Source organism: Phyllostomus hastatus, unplaced genomic scaffold, assembly GCF_019186645.2.
Source record: "Phyllostomus hastatus isolate PE091 unplaced genomic scaffold, TTU_PhHast_1.1 phas_contig_34, whole genome shotgun sequence".
NCBI lineage: Eukaryota > Metazoa > Chordata > Mammalia > Chiroptera > Phyllostomidae > Phyllostomus > Phyllostomus hastatus.
The window spans coordinates 66,087,858-66,112,076 of NW_025333857.1; the positions used below are offsets into that span (position 1 = coordinate 66,087,858).

The 24,219-nt window shown below is 51.3% G+C and overlaps 1 protein-coding gene across 3 annotated transcripts in view; it reads right to left on the bottom strand.

The window, feature by feature from the left end:
• Window positions 1-24,219, bottom strand: part of CDK5RAP2 (CDK5 regulatory subunit associated protein 2) — a 167,576-nt gene that overhangs the window by 59,665 nt on the left and 83,692 nt on the right. For all 3 annotated transcript variants that reach the window (XM_045840755.1, XM_045840756.1, XM_045840757.1), the window contains 6 exons: window positions 22,827-22,957; window positions 21,265-21,374; window positions 19,084-19,212; window positions 14,371-14,466; window positions 12,305-12,492; window positions 2,804-3,236 (listed from right to left, as the gene is read on the bottom strand). In XM_045840755.1, coding sequence (XP_045696711.1) covers window positions 2,804-3,236; window positions 12,305-12,492; window positions 14,371-14,466; window positions 19,084-19,212; window positions 21,265-21,374; window positions 22,827-22,957 — 1,087 coding nt within the window. The remainder of the gene's footprint in view (window positions 1-2,803; window positions 3,237-12,304; window positions 12,493-14,370; window positions 14,467-19,083; window positions 19,213-21,264; window positions 21,375-22,826; window positions 22,958-24,219) is intronic.

Sequence of the window (24,219 nt, forward strand, 5' to 3'; positions counted from 1 at the left end):
AAATATTTGGGACCCTGGGAATGAGAAGATCAGCGAGGTCTCTCAGGAACGAAAGAGGGAAACCCCTTTCTTGCATGTTCTAGGATATAAAATGCTTTCAAGCACATTCTCCCAGAACCCTCAAGTAAACTCTGTATTCCCCAAGTTCACAGGATAACCAAAGTCATCATGCTTATTTTCCAGACAAGAACTGAGATGTCAAAAAACCAGTCAATGTCATAAACAAGGTTAGACCGTTGGAACCTAAACCAGCTCTTCAGAATCTATTGCCCAGTGAAGAAAAGTGAGGTACTTGCTGCCCTGAAATTCCAGGGAAGAGGAGAGGACAGGTTCAAGGACAAGAACACTAGTGGTAGTGAAAGAGACCCCTCTGGGAGGAGGTGGTTGCCTCATCAAAAAGGACTGGAAAATAACAGTCATTTGCTTGGTCCTCCGTCTCCTCCAATCTTTATTCTTGGATCCAAATCTGTGTGTCAGATGGCAACAAAAACATATCTCCAAGTGCACAAATGCCAAAGCCAATTTCAGGCTAGAAGACTGCCGTCAGTCAACCTAATGCCGGTTCTAAAATAACACCCCAGAAAATGCTACCTTATGGATGCTGAACAGATTCCCACCTACCACCTTATTAAAGATGGCATCATGGAACTTCCCACTTGGCAATGGAAGGGGAACAAGGAGGCACACACACGGAGCTCCTACCATGGATAAGGCACTTACCACACATGACCCCATGTATTCATCATGCCAGCCTCGGGCTCTAGGTCACACTGAGCCCGTTCAAGCCACTGGGAACAGCTGGGTGATCTACCCGAGGACTCAAAGTAGCTAAATGGCCAGGCCCGATGCAATCACGGGTATAGCTGTGAAGTCCATCCTCTCGCCCTTCAAACTAAACAACTGGAAGCATATCCATCTCTTTGTTCCCATGCTGGACCACAGTGATGGCCTTTTTATGGCCACAGTGATGGCCACAGTGATGGATACCAGAGTTCTGGCGTCATAAGCCTTGGGATTACTGATGCACTGACTAACCAAAGACCACAAGGAAAATCACTGAATTTTCTTCTACTCCGCATAGAATGGAGGCCACCAGGGTGGTAAGAGGGCTCCTCCCTTCCAGAGAAAGGCTGTCTTGTAAGACCCCTGTCTACGTCTAAAACAGGACCTCGGTTTACACCCCTCTTCCTCCTCCTAGCAGCTGAGTCACTGTGGACAATTTTCTGACCCTTTCACAGCCTCTACCTTTTCCCAAGTAAAAAGAAGGTAATAACTACCTAAGTCACATGCTTGCTAGGAAGGATAAACGTGATGAAGTGTGCACAGGTACCTGGCACCATCCCGGCACACAGAGCAAATGCTAAAAAATAAGCACTGTTACCTTTCTTTTTAAGACACAAGCAAAAAGGATAATTCCAAACTCAAAAAAGTACATCAATATATTTGGGGAAATTAAGTCCATTCAATTATCTAAACTTCCTGAACACAGAATGATGTCTCCCATACAAATGGGTGGGGGATTCTAGTTTTTCTAACATATAGGTAGAAACTAAAGGAGATGGGGAAGAGGAGAGCATTTCTATTCTAGCCAAATTGCATCTCAAGAACCATTAATATAATGGCAGTGTCTCTATATATATTCGTCTCTACTGATATCTTTAGAAAACCCTTTTCTAGAAATTACAGTTTTGGTGCATAATTTAAAACAATCAAGAGCAATTTTGCTAATGATTTATCTAACTGTCTTTGGAATGCACAAAAGCAGTAATTTTGGTGGTCAGAAAATAAACTTAATTCTCCATTCTGATGTTGTAAAGTGGTGTGTACAGCTGATTTCTCAGACACGGAACACCCATCACAAACAAGAACACCAATAGCCACCACTAGAGCGCTATCAGAAACACAACCTGTTCCCTTCTCTACCAGAACTCTCACATCTCCCTGCAATGGGGATTCCCAGCCCCAGCCCCTCCTCCCAGCAGGACTTCAAGCAAAAGGCCCAATCGAACAGTACCAGGAGAGTCAGTTTTTAATAAGCTGGTATACTGGACTGTGTTTGAGGAGAAACTTAGAGACAGCATCTTGGCAGAAAGAAAATGCATACATTCACTCAACAAAACGAGACCCTACCACGTCAGGCCAGCACGGGCTGGAGGGTGGCTTGACCCAGGGAGAGGGCAGGGCTGTGCACACAGGCGCAATGAGGGTCCCTGCTCGGCCCCTTTACTGCGGGCAAACCGCAGGCCCTCGGGATCTGGCTTCCTCAGCTCCGCTGCGTAAGGATCACAGGATGCAGACAAAGGCCACAGAATAGGCCCTCTCAGACACACAGTCTGCACAAACTAAAACCTAGCTTCTCATCCCTGCCCCTAAAATCTGGCTACTACAATTTTATTGCATCCTGAAAAGGTAAATGTCCAGCAATAGGTGAGAATTATGTAAATTTAAGTGCATTCCACACAATGCAGGTGTACACGGCCATTATGAGAAGAGACGGGCCTGAACGCATAACATGAGAGAGAAAGCTACAGACAGAGGGGCACACGTGACTATTTGTGGGAGGAAAGCACGTGAGTGTCATGACAGAGAGACCACTGAGAGAGGGCTGGGATGGGGGAGGAGAGACGGGGACACGCAGGCACACTCTCGGGAAGGTCAGGGCGGACGCACACCTCTCAGCAGAGGCCGGGACAAGTGCAGGCAGAGGAGGATGCGGGTTTTACATAAATCCAGTTTTAGACAAACCTGGGAGATTCTCTAAGCCTTCTGTTTGTACTAAGTAAGTGACGTACGGAAAACTCACTCTGTCAGCCCTGGGGAAGAAGGCAGGGGGTGCGGCCTGTCGCCCTGGCATCCCGTCCAAGTTGTCGGGCGGGTGCTCTGTGCTGAACGCAGCATCTGTCGGGGTCTCTTCCCAAGCCCCGCTCCTGGCTTCCTGCCTGAATCCGAGCGCGTCGCCTTCCGTGGCCGTGGTCTGCACCGAGGCATCTCTCAGTTCCACCCTGGCTGGCCCAGCAGCCTTCACCAGCGGGGCTCCCCAAGGTGACTTCAGGTCGCCGTGGGGCTGGGGAAACGAGCTGGCTTGGAGGAACTGTCTGAGTTCACCTCTCAGCTGCACAGCCATCTGCTTGAGTGTCTCCTCAGTTTTCCCATCGGGGTGTTCTCCAGAAACCGCCTGCTCTGGCAAGCATCCTCGTCCCAGAAGCAGTTCACGCAGCTCTTTCAGGAAGTCGGGCCTGTTTCACCGGAAGGAAAAGAAGGGGCAGAACTAAGCCTTCTGCTCTGGCCTCGTCCCCGTGCAGTTCCCCGGGGTTCCCTCCTGAATGGCCCAGGGAGTGCCCACCACGTGTCAGGAACCACTCCTAGTGTTTTACCCCACGTCACCGCACAACCACACAAGGTAGGTACCACCATGTCTGTTTTATGAAGAAAAAGAGAATTAGTTTGACATAAGCAGCACAGTAAGCAAGGGGGCCGAGTGGCTGAATGGACGCAGGCTGGACCTAGGAAAGGAACAAACAGGGTCACAAAGTACTCGTGACAATGCAAGGTCCCCCTGCCCCCCTGGCCTATGCCTGCGTCTGGGGGGTAAATCTGGCTTTGGATGAAGCTGGCCAGGCTGGTGGACCCACCAGTGACCTGGTCACGATGCAGAATCGGTGCTCAGTAACTAGGGATTGAATAAAGGGATATTATAAACTGCTCTCAATCGGAAAAGCAGTGGTTCTAAAATCCGACAAAAATGGACTCGAATTCTACCTGCGATTCTGTGAAAGTAAGGCAAGCCTTCCTCCACAGGACAGCTCTGAGGGCTAAATCAGAGAGCGCATGGGCAGATGTTTTCCATGCCCCTTGCCACACGCCCTGGGCCTCACTCGGACTGCAGCTGCAGCCGTGTGGGCAGCGCACACGACAGGCCCACCTCGAGCTCTCCCTGCCCGCTCTGCTGCCGTGGGACTCTTCCCAGAGCCCTCTGGGCCAGCCAGCTGGGCAGCAGGGAGTGGGGACCGGTGAGTACCTGAGGGACGCCCTCAAGCAATGAAGGAGGAGAGCCATTGAGTAAACACCCCAGGCTCCCATCTTCAGAGGGACCAACATTAAGGCACAGTCTGTGCCGTCCCTCACAGGGTGCCCAGTGGGACCGAGCCCCAGCTGCCCACAGCAGTAGCGAGAACGGTAAGGTGCCCTTCATTTCTACCTTCCTCTCCCTGCTTCCTCCTTCCTACCCCCCAGAATCACCATTCCGAATAAACCACATGCACCCAAGTCCTTATTTCAGGCTCCGAGTTCCCAGGAACTCAGATTGAGCCAGCATGTAAAAGACCGTGGAGTGGTTCAAGAAGAGTCCTCGTAACGGGCACTGGGGGTGCAGAACTGCCTGCGAGGAGTGAGCCTGCTGTCGGAGACAGGCATGTGCACAAGTTACTCCTCCACAGGGTGCAGAGACACACGGCACCGTGCAAGTGTGGCAGGGCTGCAGAGCAACAGCTCCAGCGTCAAGACTGGGTGGCAGGAAGAACGTCAGAAAAGGACTGTAGAGTCGACAGAGGCTGGCCAGGGGAAAGGAAAATGGAAGAGCCTCAGCGGGGAAAACAATAGGAGCACAGTCAGGACACCCTGGAGAACAGGGAGGCGGGGCTGGGAGCGAGGCAGGGGCGGAGCCAGCCATGCTGGGGAAAGGAGAGCCATTGGAGGCTCTGTGCAAGGGAGCAGGCAGCCACAGTGCTGTGGCAAGGCGACTCGGACTGTGGGGTAAGGAACGAATGGAAAGGTTTCCTGTCCAGAAGGTGGTGTCAGCACACACAGTTCTACACCCATGCAAGGACAGCACAAACCCGGAACAGCCAAAATGTTTCAAGGTGCACTACAGGATTCAAAATCAAGATAAAATTTATCCAAAGGTCAGAAACAGTAGAGACCCAAAGTCAGGAGAAAGGGACATTTGCAGAAAGCAGCAGGACCAGCAACTCAACTCCCATGGAGGAAGAAGAACCACGCAAATTTCCTAAGCCCTCAAAAGTCAGGTTGAGGCAAAACCACCGCACGGAGAGGGTAAGGGGAGGGGATGGAGCAGGGCTGTTACCATAGGCAAAACAAGCCTGCCAGCAAAACCCACTACTATGAAAGATAACACCAACAAGTGAGAGCTCACACTCAAGAAAACAGAAATAACGAAGCAATCTGAAGATTTTAAAATAAGCATTTTAAATCATCTAAAAATATAAGAGAAAAAGAAATTTGTAAAAAAAAGGAGAGGTTGTGAAATTGAGACAGCAAATGATGAAGAAAGGCAGTGGAGGGGGCGAGGACGGTGGGAGAGGCGGGAGCGCTGTGGCCCTCGTCCAGCAGTAGGCAGCTGCGGGGCGGGCGGAGGCGGCCGCAGCCAGGGGAGCGGCGGGGACAGGGGAGGCCCTCAGCGGTGTCAGGTCTCTCTTTGTTCTCTCTGCAGTTTCTCCGGCCTGCCTTATGTCCAGATCCTTGTGGGGCAGTCGGACTGCACCTACCAGCACCCTGAGCCTCCCTCGCTCTGGGTCCGTGCCACCGCCGGCAGTGACAGGAGCCCTAGCGCCCCCTACCCCACTGAGCCCTCTCAGGGCAAGGCAGGGCCAGGTCTCCACCTGGATTCCGACCATCTGGCTCTGGGGCAGAGTCAACTCAATTCAAATGAGACAGCTCCCACACGCCACAACAGAGTAAAAAATAAAATTATAAAAAACAAAATTAAAATGTCTGGTGCATTTTTCACTTCTAATATGAAATCATTTAGACTATACAAACCATCTTAAAATTCAGCAAACCCAGACTATTAGAAATATTTCTGGTGTTTTAACTGTGTTAAGCTAAATTTCCCTTCCCTCTCCTTCCCTTAACGTAGATTAAAAATAATGACAATCGCTATCCAGCTAGCCAAAGGAGCACCATTACTCACAACCAAACAATACACAATAAAACCCAGGAAAAGGACTTTACAAATGGGGAGTAAAAGGTGGTGAGAGAGGCCATTATAATACACTAAAGTGGTGTGCTGTTAAATAAAATATAGCGAGTGTTCCTTTCGCTAGAAACATGAACAGTAGATTCATTAAGTTGTCACTGTAACGGGGACCTTTTTAATGGTCCAGTCCAAGGGTCCTGTCGGAGCCCAAACATTGTTTATGTGCCCCCTGGGCATCTTGACACACGGAAGGTGTAAGGGGAAAGGAACTGACGTTTATGAAGCACTTGCCGGTGTCAGATCCTTTAAATACACTAACTGCGTTCAGTCCTCGGAGTAAGACTGTAAGGCAGGGACTAATGTCAAGCCCATTTTACAGGTGAAGAAATGGGCTCCTAAAGATCCAAGAGCCCTGGCAAAGGGCAGAGCAAGGACTGGAACTCAGGCCTTCCTGACTCCAAAGAAGCATGGCGCTCTGCCCCGTTTTCTAAACATGTCTCCTGCTAGAATGCTGAGCTCTTAATTGCACATTCAAGTACTTACTGAGCACAGCGCCCCCCATGTGTCATGTATGGCCGTGGCAATGCACAGTGAAGAGGAATCATGGAGCTTAGACATCATTAAGGAGCAGACAGAGAGACAGACAGACATCCACGCGGTGGCAGCGATGGTGAGTACTGCGAAGCAAGGGAGGGAGGAGGGGAGGAAGGAAGGGAAGGAGGGAGTCCCGAGGCAATGAGGAGAAGCCGAGTTTCTTTACACAGAGCGGTCGGGAAAGGGCTCCGCAGAGCCGATGTCCAGCAGAGACACCGCCGGCCTTGTGTGCACCCAGGAAAAGAGCATTCCGGCTGGAGAGAATGGCTGCGGCTAAGGCCCTGAGATGAGAACAGGCTGGGACACCTGAGGGACAGAGAGAAGGCTGTGTGGCTGGGCCACGGCGAACAAGACAGGCAGGTGATAAAGACAGAGAAACAGCAGAACCGGGCCAGGAAGCTCTGGTCTCACTGTAAGGGCAACGGAAATCCACTGCAGGGCTTTAAGCGTGGAAGGGCCATAACCCGATCTAAATTTTTTAAAAAGACCCCTCCGGCTGCTCTGTGGTGAACGGCCTGCAGAGGAGGCTGTGCTGTGGGAGTCCGGGCAAGACCAGTAGAAGAGAGGGGAAGTGGCTGAACAGGGGTACACACTGAGTGTGGGATCAGTGGGACTTGCTGATGGATACGGGGATTGTGGAAACTAGGCTTTCGGCTACACCAATCAGATAGCGGTGCCGTTAACTGACACGAGAAAGATCAGGACAGGGAGTTTGGCTTTGGACGGATTAATGTTGACACATCTTTTAGACATCAAGGTGGAGATGTCAAGCAGATAGCTGACTGTATGATTTGGAGATTTGGAGAAGGTCTAGGCTGTGGTATAAATTTGGAAGTCCCAAAGCATACTCAAAAGCCATGGGAGAGGGAAGACATAGTGACGTGGGCTAAGGACACAGCCCTGGGACACTCCAACATTCAAAAGGCAGCAGAGGAGACCGAGAAGGAAAGGCCAGGGAGGCAGAGGCAAGCAGGGAGGGCGAGTCGTGAACGGAAGGCCACAGAGAGGGGCCGGCTGCTGCTGCTGGAAGGCTGACGCTGGCCACTGAACTTCACAACCTGGAGACAGTCACTGACCTTGATAAGCGGAGTGAAGGGTATGACACCCTCGGGATAAGATAAAGAGAGGATGGAAGGAAAGAAAGTGGATACAGTGAATAGGAATGGTTCTTCCAAGAAATCTTGCCTTTCATCAAAAAACGGTGGTACATTTACACGATGGAATACTACGCAGCAGAAAGAAAGGAGCTCCTACTCTTTGTGACAGCGTGGGTGGAACCGGACACAGAGTCATGCTGAGTGACATAAGTCAGGCAGTGAAAGACAAACACCATATGATCTCACCTATAAGTGGAACCTAATCAACAAAGCAAACAAGCAAGCAAAATATAACCAGAGACTTTGAAATTAAGAACAAACTGACAGTAACCAGAGGGAAGGTGGGAGGGAATAATGGGGAGAAAAAGGGGGAAGGGTTTTCAGGAACAACTATAAAGGACACACGGACAAAACCAAAGGGGGATGGATCGAGGGTGGGAGGTGGCGGTGGCTGGGATGGGGGGGAAATGGAGACAACTGTACATGAACAACAATTTAAAAAATTAAGATTAAAAATATATAGATAAATAAAATATTTTTTAAAATAAACACAAAAAAACAAATAAAAACATTTATTTGCAAAGTTTAAAAAAAAAAGAAAGAAACCGTGCCTTTCAGGGGAATATGGAAATGGGGCAGCAGCAGCTGGAGTGAAACTGGGGAGGGGAGGGTGCAGGAGGAACCTCTCCCAAATGGGTGATACAAACGCATGCCGTATGCTCATGGAAATGATTCAGTTACCGAGGACACAGAAAAGAGAGGGCGCCCCAAGAGGACAGGGGCTTGTGAACCCCGGGGGGGGTGGCTGGTCCTCCATAGGAGCGGGATATGTGTTTCTTCCCTTCTGACAGCAGGACAGTCCGAGGTGGTGGATACAGAGGCAAATAAGCTGGTCGCTCTGGCAGGAAAGGAGAAATAGCTTGAGTTCACTGTTTGTTTTTTCAATGAAGTATAAGGCAGGATCACCGGTCAGGGCAGGGAGAGGAGAAGCTGCAAAAAACTGTCTTGCGCTGGGCAATGCTGAATGCTCGTTCTGAAATTAGTGATGATAATCTGATGTCACAGGGTTGCATGTCCCATGAGTAGATGGCCAAGACGAGGTCTTGAGAAAGGGTTGGATGCAACAGATGGACAGGGGTTACCTGTGCCCTGGGGAGGGAACGTTCAACCTCTGCATGTGCAAAGGCTCTGAAATGGGCAGTCAGCTCACTCCGGGGGCTGAGAGAAGAAGCACAGAAAGCAGGAACAGTGGGGACGGAACAGAGCCGAAAGACAAGGCGGCCAGGACACACTAATGGGGCCCCGCAGGCCGTGTTAATGATTTTGATCCCAGGAAAAGCGGAGGGTCTCTGAAGAGTTTTAGGCAGAGAACTGCTCTGGGAGTAGTGTCGAAAACAGACTGGAGGGGCGAGGGTGGCTGCAGGGGGCTAGTTAGGAGGCTGCTGCAGCGATGCCGGAGCACTCTGACAGAGCTAAGGATGGGCGGGAGGCAGCAGGGGTGGTGGGAAGTGTGTCAATTAAGAACGACGTAAGAGGCAGACGTAGGTTTGGGAGGTGAAGAAAAGGGGAGAATCAAGGAGGTCCTGCCTGGAGCCCACAGATCTAGTCCCTCTTCGGCACCGACCGCACCCCAGGCCCTTGCCGAGTCCCTCCAGCTGTTCATCTGCTCACTTCCACTCTTCTCTGGACCCCTCGCCGGCGCCTCTCTCTGGCGGTGCCCTACCTGTCCCTCCACCGTGCCCAGCAGGGCAGACTCCGATTTCCTAGGAGCTAGCTTCCCCATTTCTACTACGTAAAGCTCAAGACTGTAATTAGCTTTGAAGAAAAAAATAATCCCCCAGGGCTACCTTTTTAGATTTTTAGATATCAAATTTCACACCTAATTTTAGGCTACAAAGACCAAAACATTTAGGTAATAACATCCTAAACCATGTCCTCCCAGGAATGGGGCCAAAACGAATTGGAAGCCAACCCAGGGATAGCCCACCGCAGGAGAGGGGGAGCGGCCAGGCGGGGCCTGCACCGACCCTTTCACCCCACCTCCTGAGAATATCCCGCTCCAGTTGGTCAAGTGCAAGACAACTAGTTAGGCTAAGGTAACTACTGGACAAGTTGCTTCCTTACTCCACCCTGGCGGACGGGCAAGTCGAATCAGAGCCGTCCAGGGGCCCAGCTCGTCGGCCAGCCTCTGAGCCCCAGGACGGCTAGAAGGTGGGGGAGCACAAAAGTGAAGGAACTCTCAGGCCACATCGATGCCGGCTCTGCACTGGGGTTAGCGGACATGGCTCAGCAATGACCTCAGAGGCACAAACCCCAGGCTGGCCACTGTGTCTTGCATATGGTATAAATCTCACCTGAGGGTAGTGGGACAGGGTAGGAGTAACTGGCAGGGCACAATTCAAGCAGTAATATCACTAAAATCCCACCTCATGCTAACCTGGATCTATACTATATGCCCATCATTGCACTTAATCCTCAGAAGATACCTATGGGGTGGATGAGGAACCCAAGATGGGGACGGTCTAACCGACAGAGCTGAACCGGAGCCCTGGTCTGTCTGTCTGACTCTGAAACTCTGCTTTTCCCAGTGCACCAAAACCACCTGGCTTCTAGGGGGTATACCCAGACAGAAGATGGGGTTTCTCTGACCAACCAGAATCCTGGTTATCCCAAGGAGTCTTTTTACTTATTACTATAATTACTTACTCATTTTTTAGAGAGAGAGAGAGAGAAACATCGATTTGTTGTTCCGCTTATTTAGGCATCCATTGGTTGACTCCTGAATGTGCCCTAACTGGGGATCAGACCCCCACCCAACCTTGGCGTACTGGGACAAGGCTCTAACAAGGGAGCTACCCAGCCAGGGCGCCAAGGAGCCTTTCTCAAAGACTACTCCAGAAAAGTCTCCAATGGCTGCACCATTGACCAGCTAAGGAAATGTCAACTCCCCAAAGTCAGCTCCCACAGCAAAAGAGGAGATCGCCAGCAGCATGCAAGGCTGGTGTGAGGTTAAATGTGACCAGAGGTTTTACTACAAGTGCCCGCCTGGGCCCTAGCACAGGGTAGTGTGCCAGCAAGGGGCACAGGTCCCAGTCAGAACTTCAGGAGGGCCCCGAAATCCAGGACCTCTCTGTCACGGAACTCGATGGCATGCACTCTCAATGACAGCTACGAGACTGGGGAAGCAGATTTGGGCCTACATACGGAAGTCTTTTCTGATCCTAGAACTGGTCCACAATGGCCTGGAAACCTCTAGAACCTACAGAGAACAGGTAACTACATGACACGTCATGAGCTTGCTGAAGGATGTTGGTCCACGGAGTGCTTTCTTTAAACATGTAACTAGGTCTCAATTGTTTTTTAAAAAATCAAGAGGTTTAGAATATAATTTTCTAAATTATATTCTTCCAGGGGCTTCTGCCGGAAGTCTGGAAGCTCCGAGCCCACGTGTTTGCAGGACAACAGCCAGTGGGGCCGAGAAGCTCCTGCCCAAGAGGAGGGAGCACTCACACCCGAGTCGCCCCACTCCACCCACACCCACTGGACTTTCTCCAGCTCACGTCACCCAGGTGCATTCTAGGTGGTCCTGAGAGAGACAGTGCACGCACGAGAGAGAGAGAGAGAGAGAGAGAGAGAGAGAGAGAGAGAGAGAGGCACACATCTTCTAACTCCGATGTACTATTTGGGGCTCTGACGCTGACTGTGGTCATCTAACTCCCTGTGATAATAAACCAGAACTGGGCATGTCCCCCAAGAGGACTCAGGCTAGAAAAATTTTAGATCGATGTCAGAGTTGGGGAAGGGTTAGCTTGCTGTGTGCTCACAAAAACAAAACACTTTCTTTTTTTTTCTTTTTTAGTGAAAGAAATGCCCATGAGGCTCAGTCCACCAATGACACAGAACCGGTGGGGTCCCCGGCTCTTGCCAAGAGTCACGGGCAGTGGCACCCGCTCCGTTTCTCCGCCTACGCTGGAAGAGAATGAAACGCTTACTGAGCACACGCCAGGCCAGCAGTCTTCCCGCCCGGGACCTGGTCTCACGCGCGCACCACGCCTGAAGAGCGGCCGGACAGGCTGAGGCACCGAGCAGGAGGCCCCGCTCCTTCTGGCTCCAAAGCCCAAGCGGCTGTCGCTGGGCCGGAAAGAACTCGAAAGGGGGAATGCTGGCTCCTACAGGGTTGATTTTAAAAACATAAACATACTAACTGTTTCTCCGTTTCTGTTTTAAGAAAAACACCCTGTAGTATTTCCTCATGTAAGAACGACTCCCAGCAGATACAATGAGAGGAGAATTTTAGTTCAAGCTCAACATAAAACAGCAGTCACAATGGCAACAGTAGTTTTTAAGCGGCTGCAGAACTGGAAGAAATTTCACTGGGGCTGGTTCCTGTCGCCGACACCCAGACAGCCCTGTCTGGGGCTCACAGGACTAATTCCAAAGGAAAGCGTGCTTTCTCCTCTCTCTAATGGACTTGCGTGAGGCCTCGCTGAAGTCCCCTCACAGCCACTAGCGTGCAGCCTCATTCCTTAATTGCATGACGAGCAAGATTCCTTCCACGTCTTTTCAGGAGCTCTCTCAGGTAAATTACACAGCACCACCATCTACAGCCATTTAGCAAAATGAGCTTGTTCTCCCCTCAGACTACAGGGACAGGGCAACACCTGGGCCCCACGTCTACCTGGCTTCCAGTAACGACGCGGCCTTCTCGTTGAGGAGAGGGGCAAGCAGGCTCCCGAGCTCGCCTTCCTCCACACTTGGGTCTCCAGGATGGCCAGGTCTGTGGGCTCCACCGTGGTCCAAAATACTGGAATCCATGTGCCTTAAGTATCCATTTTTGCAGCCCTCTTTGGAACTGTCCTCAATAATCTGTAAATCATCAAAGTACCTGGTCAGATAATGGGCTCTGGAGGAGGGGAGGGGGCGTGTGGAGGAGGGAGAAAGGATGGAGACACACAGGGAGTGAGCGAGCACCAGTGAGCCCGGGAGAAAGTGAGAGGGAGCGGGGGAAAGGGACCCAGGCACACGGGGCCACACACACTCTCTCTACAGCAGGGAGGTGCTCTGGCAAGAGCACAAAGATGTTCACATCAGCTTCCTCCTCTATAAAATGGGGACAGTAATGCCACCTCCCAGGGTGACTGTGAGAACAGAAGGAGAAGACTGACTCACCCACGTGTGTGGGGCTCAGGGCCCCACCCACTAGGGCACGCCCCCAACCCCACAGCCCACTCTTTGGAAGCTGTTCCTGCCAAGTGCACAGAACCCATGCCACTGCCAGGGCTTCTGGCATTTACAGGTACTGTTGCGATGTAGCCTCCCCATTCTACAACAGAAAGCCAACTGGCTCCTTACAGATACATCCTAATTAACGTAACTTTGATTTGTCTCATTAGGAAAGTGGAGAGTTCCTAATTCCCATGGAGATGTTATTTACGGATCCAACTTCTCAGGTCACCGAGGGTCCCCGAGGAGTGGTGCCAAGGAAGCGTCTAGTTAAAGCCTGCGCTGAGCGTGTCTGGAGGTGCTGCAATTAGCATCCTCGCCCCTCCTTCCCAAAGCTGTAAATTTCTTCTGCCAACCCATAAATAACTCCCCGTGACTCCATCACTGCTGGTGATATATGCGCTAGCCATCACACTCCTCTCTCCACACTTGTAAAATGATTAAGATTTTAAATGGGAGACAAGACCTACACAAATGAGCTGTTATTTATAGGGCCTTATTTGCCACCAACCTAGTTATTAAATCCACCTAAATAAGCAACCTCCCAAGAAGGAAAAGTCTAGAACGTAATAAGAAAAATAGTAATTGCTATCATTTACTGAGCACTTAGTACATGCCTTTCTATTTAAATATCACAACAATTCTAACAAGAAGTATTATTATCTTCAGTGACGGGGAAATTCAGGCTTAGGGGTTAAGCAAAGGTGAACCAAGGTCACAGAGATAGTGACCAAGACTCAAAATCAGATCTCATTTCAAAGCCCTCACTTATAATTGCTTTGCTCTCTACACTTCAGCTACACAACTATCTACATTTTAATGATCTCCCATTCGTCGTCACAAACTTGAACACCTCGAAGGCCACAGATGTCAAATCTGCAGCCTCCTGTCTCCCACCACATCCCAGTCGTTAGGGTCCTTTTCAAACTCGGAGAGTGCTTGCTCCAAATGCCCAGGACCAGTGTGGCTGGGGGCCCAGTCTGTGTGGACAGAGGCCAATTCTCATCAGTGCCCGGATGACGCTAAGCTGGGCTCCAGACCAAGAGACTGCAAAGGGCCCCTGAGAAGGGGCATTTGGTTTTATTGGTGGCTCCTGACGCTGCAAGCCAATGACCTGTGAGCTTGCAGCAGTCCAGAAAGAAGGGCTCTCATCCCAACAACTGTCACTGAGTTACTCTGTGCCTTGGATGAACCACCCCCTCATGGGCCTCAGTCTCCAATGCAAACAACAAATGGGTCGGGTTAGATCTCTAAAGATCTGCCCAGGTCCCATAACCAGTGCCCACTGTTCTCCTAATGAAGCCCTGCTTTTATTTGCAAGTATATGTTTATTTGCTGTTTCACGACCGGCTCCCCCATCCAGTCTGTAACTTCTTGTCTCTTTATTCTCCGCAGGCACATGGCAGGCACTCAGCACAGGCGGAGTGAACAGAAAAGCCACAGGTCTCGCCCCAGACAAGATGACGGGCTTGGGCACAGAGAGGGGCTGGTGGAATGAGGAGTTAACTGCCACGTTCCTACCTTGTGACTCTGCTCCGAATGCTGGCCACTCAGGAAATTATTCTCGTCATCCTTGCCAATTCTGATCGTGTCCTTGTCCTCCTTGCTGGTTGGAAGCTACATGGTGCATGGAATGGTGTGAAAATGCAACCCAAAAAAAGATGCAGCATGAATATGTATGAATAAGTCAGTGATGACTTTTTTTTTAAATAATGCAAAACAAAAAAACAAACCAAAAAAGAGGCAGAAACAAATGGCAAAGCCATGAAATAAAATTAGCTGAAGTTAGAGCTGCTGGTTTGGCAGATCACACACAGCTGCCTGGGCTCAGGCATCACTTCAGGACAGACCCCCAGGAGACAACTCCAGCTACTTCCGCGGCCATGCTGGGCCCTCCCTGGGCCGCTGGAAACCGAACACGCTGTCTGTCGTGCCGCTGACACTCCTGCTGTGGCTAACTCCACTCTCAGATCGTATAAGAGGAACGAGATTTTGGAAAACAGCTACTGATGGAATTGAAAATATCAAACGGCGAGGAAGCAGGAATGAAAGTTACGGTGTGCCTGATGCGGCACCGCCCCTCCTGCTCAGCACAGGACGTCGGCCCCTCTGCGGGCTGGCGCACTCCTGCGACAGACGGCAGTCCCAGCAACGCTGCCCTTGTGCTGACAGGAGGTCCTCACTGCTAATAAAGAGTGTCAGGCTTCCCTGCTGATAACTTCATGCTTTTGAAAATGAAGGACAGTTATTTATGAAAAGTGCACAAATTCCTAATGCTTTCAGTAAGTGTAAGCCCCAGAGGTTCCGCATTCTGTAGAGTGGACAGGACCAAGCTGTCAAGAAGGCCAAACCTCAGCTCCCTGGAAGAGGGAGGATGCTGGTCATGGGACACCCGCGCTAACCGAATTAAAAATGGGAAAACGCGGCCACACCCAGGGAGGGAATCAGTCAAAGCTGCTTCAGTAGCTACCTCGAACCCCATCTCACCGAAGTGAGTGCTGAAGCCCCCAACTAAGTGCTGAGCCACATGCCGGGCATGCTGTACACAGGAGATGTCTGGGGATCTACGGCCACCATTTCATTCCATGAGCTCCTGCATTTAGTCAATTACCCCCATAATTCTCCCAGCCCAATTTAAGTGTTTCTGCCCTTACTTTTTAGAGGAAACCCTTGTTTTGGAAGAAGAAAAGCGAAACACAGCAAACTGAATCAGGAAAGTCATTTCATAGGAAACTTCCTGGAATCAGAATATGTTCAAATCTACCACGTACGAATCTGCAGCAAGGATCAAACGGACCTGGTGGTCACAGACCAGACATGCGTAAGGGTGCTTGTTAAGCATAAAGTTTGTACACATAGGTGAGGAACCCTCTCTCGCTACTGCCTTCTTCCCTCATTATTAAAACTTCCTCAGGGATACAGATCAAGCAGGACTATTCAACTTGTCAGAGAGAGGATAAAATGTCCAACCACTGTGGGACAAATACTGGAATCGGTCATGAAACTAGTAACCCTACGACCCAGGAGTCCCATTCCTAGGTATTCATCAGGAGAGTCGGAAACATATGCCCACACGAACACTTACATATGAGCATTCCTATCAGCTCTGGCCATAGCACCCAAAGACTCCAACAATCCAAACGTCCACCACGAGCAAAATGAGTGAACGAGCCGCAATGTGCTCATACGCTGGAATACCTCTGAGCGGTAAAAAGGAATAAACTGTTGATTCGTGTAATGACATGGGTAACGATCAAAAACACGCCGAGTGAGAAAGCGCTCCACGAGAGAAAACATTCTGTACGACTCTACCCACGTGAAGGCCCGGTACAGGTGAAACTGACCCGCGGCAGAACAAAGCTAGAAAAGCGGCCGGGGGCGAGGGTGGGAGGTGACCAGAAGGGACATGATCGGGATCAGGATTCGGGCCGCACAGGTACACAGACGTGTGCAACTTATCAAATGCAGGGTTACGATTTCTTCATTTCTTTGTGTGCAAAATGAACCTTGAGAGAAAAAATAACTATAAAACACACTCAGGTGAAAGATGAGCGTGTTGAAGTGTTTACGGGGAAGTGTCCTGCTGTCTGTGTAGTCCAATGTACCAAGAAGGTAAGGCGGGGTGACGGTGGACAGGTGGACAGGTGAAAACGCAGACAGCAGGATCTAGGTGGAGAGACTCCCCTGGCTCTCGTCTGCTCAGACCACTCCTGAAGGTCAACCACGCTTCCCTCCAATACGTGAATTAATCCCCAGTAAATAAACATAAGGAAATAACGGGCAACCTCACGAGAGAGTTCAAGTGCACTTGAAAACAAAAGCATGCCTGTGCCTGGCCGTCCGCTCTTCGGCTGGTTTGGAAGTGCACGGCCACCTCTCGGGCAGTGGGCAGTGGGCAGTGGGCAGCAGCCAGGGGAGTGCACACCAGTGCAGCTGCCGTTTGAGGCCGACCCTGACAGACTGCTGTCATGGGCCTCCTGCTATTTATACCCCTTTGTCAAATTAAAAGATGTAGGAGGAGGGTATATAAAAATAAACAACAGGCCTATTTTATACCTATTATCTATTTGTATTTTTGACCTAGTAACTACATATCTGGAAATAGAGTCTAAGGAAAAAAAAATCCTAAACCCAGAGAAAGATCTGGGTCCAAAGACACTCACAGGTAAATGCAAAATCATGAATCTCTGGAAACAACCTCCATGTTCAACAACAGTGAGGCAGTCAGTGACATGTCAGTACATTCACAAGATCGCATAAGATGCTCTAACGTACAACGGCTGGAAAAAACGAAACTGTGTATATGTCCTGCGGGCATACACGTGTTCATACACACAAACAGAAAAAGATTCCAAAGTGTTAGGTAACTGTGAGTATTTTAAAGTGACAGGATTAGGCGTCATTTCTCTTCTCCCCTTCCCAAGTATTAGGTAATGCTGTGGGTTAATTAAATATCAGACAAAAAAATACCAAAGTTTAAAATCACAAAATATATTTGCTTTGGACAAGCATGTCCAGCGTGCTCCTGTCTCCGGTCTCACCAAAGAGAACCACGCCCACTCCGCGGCCCTCCGCCTCCCCTCCTAGCATCCCCTCCGCCCCTAACAACATCCCCCCCCCCACCCCACCACCCCCACCCCGGCTCCAGTTTGGGAACATCGCCCCTCCCCGGCGGATGGCCCCTCCCCGGCGGATCGCCCGGCCCCAGAACCGTGCTGCGAAGGACAGGGCTGTTCACAGGCAACATCCGGTCGAGTGAGATCTGACAAATGACTCAGTCTGAATCGGCTGGTATTAAGATCTCAGAGTGTGGGAAGGGGAAAAAGCCTCTGTTCTCCAAAGGACACAATGGGACATTTAACAGATTTTTTTCAAAGGGCAAATGAACAAACAAACTCGCCATTTATGACTCAAATGAAGTAGGTGAAGAATGAGCTGCTTATTAAAAATGCTGCCTTGGAGAAAATAAGCCAAGAGACTTGTTTCTCCCTAAATGGACTGCAGATCTTCTTGGTTTTGAAAATTATCCGGAGCCCCAGAGGCTTAGATCAATAATATTCCCTCTCTCAAAGACAGCAGATGGCCAGGGTGCAGCACAAATACCTTTGAGCGTTTCCCACTTTGAAGCGGGGAGGAGCCAGCTTAAAGCTGACAAATTTACCCCCAGAAATGAGGTGGCAATGAGACTTCCATTCACCTGGCCTGCCAGGCTGACCTCAAGCCAACTCTAGCCAACAAGACTCCAGGGGCCCAAGTACAAACAGGTCCCCCTGCGTTTCACGGTGAGAAGAGCGCCAGCCTTCTGAACTGGCGGTCGGGTGCAGGGAGCAAGGCTCCGCAAGCAGGAGAGTTCGGCCAAGTTAGGGGCTAACGGGAGGAAATAACAAACTCTTCCTCACCGCCCCAGCTTCAGGGTCCTTCCAGTGTCCAGCACCGGCCGAGAACAGAGAAAACCGGATACAACCCATCACGAGGACGAGCAGAGACCAGAAGCCATCAGGGTGAAGCAGGCTTTGCTGGGGCGGAACCGAGAGAAGGGGCCTCTCCCCCTCACAGCACAAGCCCAGTGAACGACACGCCCTGCAGCGGCCAGTGCGCGGACAGAGACGCCAGGATTTCACCTCCCGGGGCCCTGCCGAACTCTTCAGTGCGGCCGTAGTGAGCTCCCACACTCCTGAACCTGGACTTGTGGGCTGGCGGGACACTGACCGTGGACTCCCTGCCGTGTCCCCTGCACGTGGCAGAGTGCAGGAGTGCTCGGGTGTGTGTGGGCAGGAACGACACGCGTCCAGTCAAATCCAGAGGCCCAGGTGCCGTGCGTGAGAAGATGCACCAAATTCAGAGGATTAACACAAAAGAAAGTGAAAATTGTGTTTCCTCGTTTGTCTTTCGATGTTAATGCATTCATTAATGTAGCATCTACCCACACAAATTATCTGGGTGATCTGGCCACTCTCCAGACCCCTCTGCGACCATACTGTCTTCCAGACGCACCATCTGCAGCACGGGTCCCAGGGCCGGACTGGGGGTCAAAAGCGTCACAACACATCGACTGTGTCCACACAGACATGACCTGAACATGAGGAAGCCTGCAGACATTACAATTACAGACCCGGGGGCGCCCTCAAAACCCCAATTTCAATAGTGACTCCCCAGGACAGAAGCAGTCTTGAGGAATTTGGGGGGTTATTTTTTTTGGTAATTAGCACATGATGACGACAATGTTTTGCTTACCTCCGTTTGTTCTGTTGACTCAAGTCTGCCATCCCCCTGGAAGCCCAAGCAGGAGAGATCAAAAATGGTTTTCTTCAGGTGCTGGTTGTCTGTATACAGTTCCTTCACCAGCTGGACGAGGTCGCTGACCTGGGAGATAAGAGCAGAAAGGACTACAGACCCACAGGCAGACTTCAGCTCCCCAGGGCCGCGGACCTCCCTGCCTTTAGCACCATAGCCATGGAGAACCAGGCGGCCTGATTCCAGTCTTCCGGCTGCCCTGGGCATGGGGGAAAACCACCAGCCTGCCTGTGCGCCAGTCCCAGAGCCAGCCTTCAAGGCAAAGAGACCCTGGGCAAGCCGCCCAAGCTAAGCCTGCAGCTCATCTGTGCAAAGGGTCACTGTGAGAACTGGACGTGATCACGGTCACAGTGCACTGACGTCCCTGGTACAGTCTAACGACAGCTCATACTGCCTCTCGTGTACTTGAGACCCTCGGGTGAAAATTGCCCCAGACTGAAGTTTCTGAAACTGTCGGAGCCTTATTTTACAGCATCGCCTTCTTTGTGCACTTATCTAGCAATGTCGGTAATAACAATAATCTTCAATTACAAAGCAATGTATAGCTACTGAAAGAGTCCTACAAGCTTTAGTCAATCATTCTTTACAAAAGTCTTGAGGAGGTGGGTGGGCCAGTATGACCCTCCCCACTTAACAACAAAGAGTCTGAGATACAGGAAGTTCACTGCCCATGGTCCCCCAGCTGGGGGCGTCTGGAGAACGCCACGGCATCTACCAGCCGCAGCACCCGGCCATGTGGGAAAGGGCTGCCGCTGCCACGGAGGCACAGCCAGGCCTGGGGGCCGAGACCTGGGGACCCCCGGCCCAGTGCTCGTCCTTGAGGTGCAGGTCTTGCTAGAGCGGGTACCTAAGCAATGGAGCAGACACCACCTTTGTCCCCAGAGAGTTTTAAATCCCAATGGCCAGTGATTTCCCAAAGCCTTCTGAACCTGGTCATCAGCAGCCACTCAAAGGAAGGGGAAACCCCACCCAGACTGACTGCCTACCGCAGATGTCCACAACCCACCAAAACGTGAATGCAACAGTGGGGAACGCAGGACATGCTGGCCCTGGAAACACTGAGTGCCAACCACGGGAACAACCTCCTGCCCTCAGCACCGCCACAGCAGGTGCTCGCAGCAGCTGTCACCCTTCCCATTCTCGTTACCTTCAGAAGTTAAGTGCCTCGACGCTCCGCGCCTCATTCCTCCCAAAACACTGAAATTTTATAGTTCTCCTATCTATTTCTTACTTTCGTACCTCGCACCGGCTAGTTTCTCTTTTTCTGCTGAGAAAACTGTCCACCCAGACAAACTCCTATTCATCCTTCAAAACCCACGTCAGGCCTCACTTCTGCGGAGAAGGCTTCTCTGATAAAGCGGCACTCCCCACGCCCAGCAGTCCACCCGCCCTCGGCCACCCTCCGCCGTGCACACCGCCTGTCACAGCGACCCCTGCACTCCATGCTGCAGTTCCCTAGCTACACGTCTGTCCACTGTCGGAACGAGAATCACTCCAAGACAGGAGCTGAGCCTGTCGTACACGTAGGATAATTTTACATTAAGGCGGCTCCTCTGAGCACACACTTCCTATTCTCATCAATGGCTCTTAGAGCCTTGAAATACTAAACCACTGTAACCGCACCAACAAGCAACAGAGTGAAAAACCTTTTCAGCTTTAGAAAAGATTTATGGATCAAACGTGAACATTTATTCTTTCAAAAAGCATCTATTAACTCCCATTACGTGTGCCAGGTACTGGGAAACCTGAAATAAATAAGATGCAGTCGCTTAGATGTTCACGGCCCAGCAGAGGACGCAGAGAAACACCCAGACGAGTGCCGACACGCTGGGAAGGGAATCCACGTGACCGGCACAAGGGGAGAGGGGAGCGACCTGCAGGACAGGTGGCGAACTGCACGTGGACGGGCTGGAGGGCAGCTGCCAGAGCAGGGCTCACCGGGCTGGGTCCCCAGGCCGGAGAGGCAGTGCACCAGACATAGGGAGGGTGGGGCAGGAGCAGAGACGAGCAGGCGGAGAGGGAAGAAAGGAGAGTCAAGGGGGTTGAGAATCTCACACCTCTAATTAGGAACCCAAGAGACAACAAAGAACCAAGGAAGCACCGAACGGAGCAGGCCAATACCTTTTTCTTAAGTTCTTCTTGAGAAAAATGCTCCACTTGAAACGGACTGCGCTCTTCAAGGCAAATACTCAGGTAAGATGTTTGATCGCTATAAAACGAAAATGGTTCTTCTGCAAAAAAAAAAAAGAAGAGTGGGGGGGGAGGAGAAAAAGAAAATCAGAAACAGATCCTTCCAAGGCCAGTCCTAGAGGCACACACGGGGAGTCCACCCTTTGGGGCGAAAGTAAGTTTCCTTCCTTCCTCTACAGGCTGATATCTCAAAGTGTGGTTTCATCACGGGCTGTGTAAGCTTTCACTGTAGCCGATTCTGAATTATAATTTGCGTATCATGTGCTGTGCCTGGAGACCCTTCTGAGTGGCACAAGGAAATGGTGATCTGAGTTCAGGCAAGGGAGTGATTCCGTTTAGGCGGGAATACAGGAAAAGCGGATGTGACCCTCAAGGGAGATCTCAGGGTGGTGAGTGCCTGATGTGTTTTACTGGCCCCACGGCCCTCCACGGCAGCGAGCACAGCGAGTGCACAGGCTGCCTGCTAGGGCTCACACAAGGGAATCGAGTCACCCGCTACGTAAGGGACCGCTTCCCCACAGCCACGTGGACATGCAAATGGGGAGGACAGATGCGGGGTTGGGGGAGTCTGTTAACTGCGTGAGGCATGTCCACAGACATGACCGCATATATTAGCACATGCGGGTAAGAGCCGATACAGCTAATGTACTAGAAAGAACTAAACTTCAAAGAAAGATGTCCTGGCTCCTACCTGGATAAATCAACCCCACATCCACCCTTGAGCCTCAGTTTCTTCATCTGTAAAATGAAATCAATATCTCCGCCAATGGGATGACTGTCAGAATCAGGGGTGAGGAGTTAGGTGCCTGGAGCTGTGCTTCACGCACAGCCCTTGCTCCATAAATGTCAGCCTACCACCACTACACAGTTCTGCCACGCAAGCCAGGCTGGGGGTACCGAGAGGAAGAGGATTCCAGCCAAGACTCTAAGGGGCTCAGGTTCGAGGAAGGCAGCGAGCCGATACCACCGTGACGGGCACCGCAGTGCCAGCACCACAGGGCCCTCCCCTTGCAGCCCTCCCTATGTGAGTCCACTTGGGGTGGTGACAACACAAAAAGCAACATTTTGACATGAAGCAGCGATCTCACCCCCACATGTCTGCCGTTTGGGCTCTCTGCATGGGGTGCAGTGGCAGGCAGAGCCCAGACGTTTGGGGCAACAAGGCTGTTTCCCAGAGAAAGGGGGCTGCAAGGTTTCACGGGTTCCTGGAGCTCTGAGTCTCAAATGCTACAGAACAGAGCAGAGGCGCTGGGGGACAGCCTGCAGCAGACCTCTGCAGAATTAACACAGTCTGCTGGGTCTCCCACAGCGAGGGCCAAAGCCAGACGCACTCAGACTGAGAGAGCCAACTCTGGCACGGTCACCACGGAAAGGACCGCCAGATGAAGTCCTGTGGGTGGCCCCTGTCCTGCTGGAGTTTAGGGTTCCCTTAACGTCCAGCCCAGGCCCTCCAAGTGGAAACCACAGGGACACACACTCTGGACAGCCTGTACCTTCCCGCCTCCGAATTTCGCTGATCTGCTCCTCCAGCGTCTTTTTCAAATTCCGATAGGCCAGCACGTCCCGCTCCAGCTGCCGCCGCAGGGCCAAGATGCTGTTTAACTCGGCCTGCAGGTTCTGGGCACTGGGTAAAGCAAGACACCAGACATGTGAAAACAGGCCTGCTCGTGCTTTAAGACGCAAAACCCCGCCAGCCTTCCTTTTGAATTTTACATCATCTGAGGTTACTTTCTGGTTATAAATGTACGTATGTGTGTTACAGAAAATTTTAAAGACAGAAGTATGAAGAAAACAAAAATTACCACGATCCTACTACCAATCAACACACGGCAGACTGTATTCCCACCCCATCTTTGTCCCTGAATAATCGTACAACATTGAAGTAGTAACGGACGTACAAGACAACACTACATTGTGCATTCGGCACTGAACTGCTCCCTGCGTTTTGGGGATTACTTGCGATCCACACCACTTTTTCACCATGTGACAATGATAGGTGATGTCCCACCATTTCCTTTAACTCACTCCTATCAGGGCACATCGGGGTCATTCCCAAGTCTTTGCTACAGACGTAATTAAGTACAAACAGTGTAATGCACAGCATGTTTCTCTGCCCGGAAGACGCCAGTGAGACCTTGGGCATACAAGGGGCAGCTCTCCAGAGCCCGGCTGTCCCCTGGCGCCCAGGCTTCAGGAAGAGGAGACAAGAGAGAACGTCGCTCCAAAAAGCCGCGGCACATGGCACGGGGGTCAGGGGTCAGGGCAGGAGGGAAGAGAAGAAAAGAACGAGGGAGCCAACACAGGAAGGGAGGGAGGGGCCAGCTTAGGGACCAAAGGAAACACAAGCACACGGTGCGAAGGGTGTTATTTCAGGCTGGGGTGCCACGTGCCCCCGCAGGGTCACTGTGATGCGGTGCTGAGCCCCACGGAGCTGGAGCGCACCCCGGAGCCCAGAGGAGGCGGTGGAAACACGCACCTCCCAGAACCACACCTCCCGGAACGGGCGCAGGTCCTGGGGAGGACTTTCCGACAGCATCTCCCCAAGAAGGAGCCCGTTTGGTAGCTGGGCTAACTAACACAGCAGCCGCAGGCTGGAGGTGCCAACCCGACATTTACACTGTGGCTAACACACTGAAGAACTGAGTGCTTAATTTTTTTTTTAATTTAGATTTAAATAGTCACATGGCTAGTGGCTACTGATTGGGCCGTGCAGGCCCACAAGGATGTGCCCACGGCAGGGACCTGAACCCCTGGTTAGCAGCTCTCAGAGGGGCAGAAGCCCTCGCTGCCATCTGAAAAACAGCCCATGCTTCTCCGAACTCCATGCCAAAAGCCTCGTTTCACACTCAGGTTAGTTCCGTGAGACAAATTCCCAGCAGCACAATT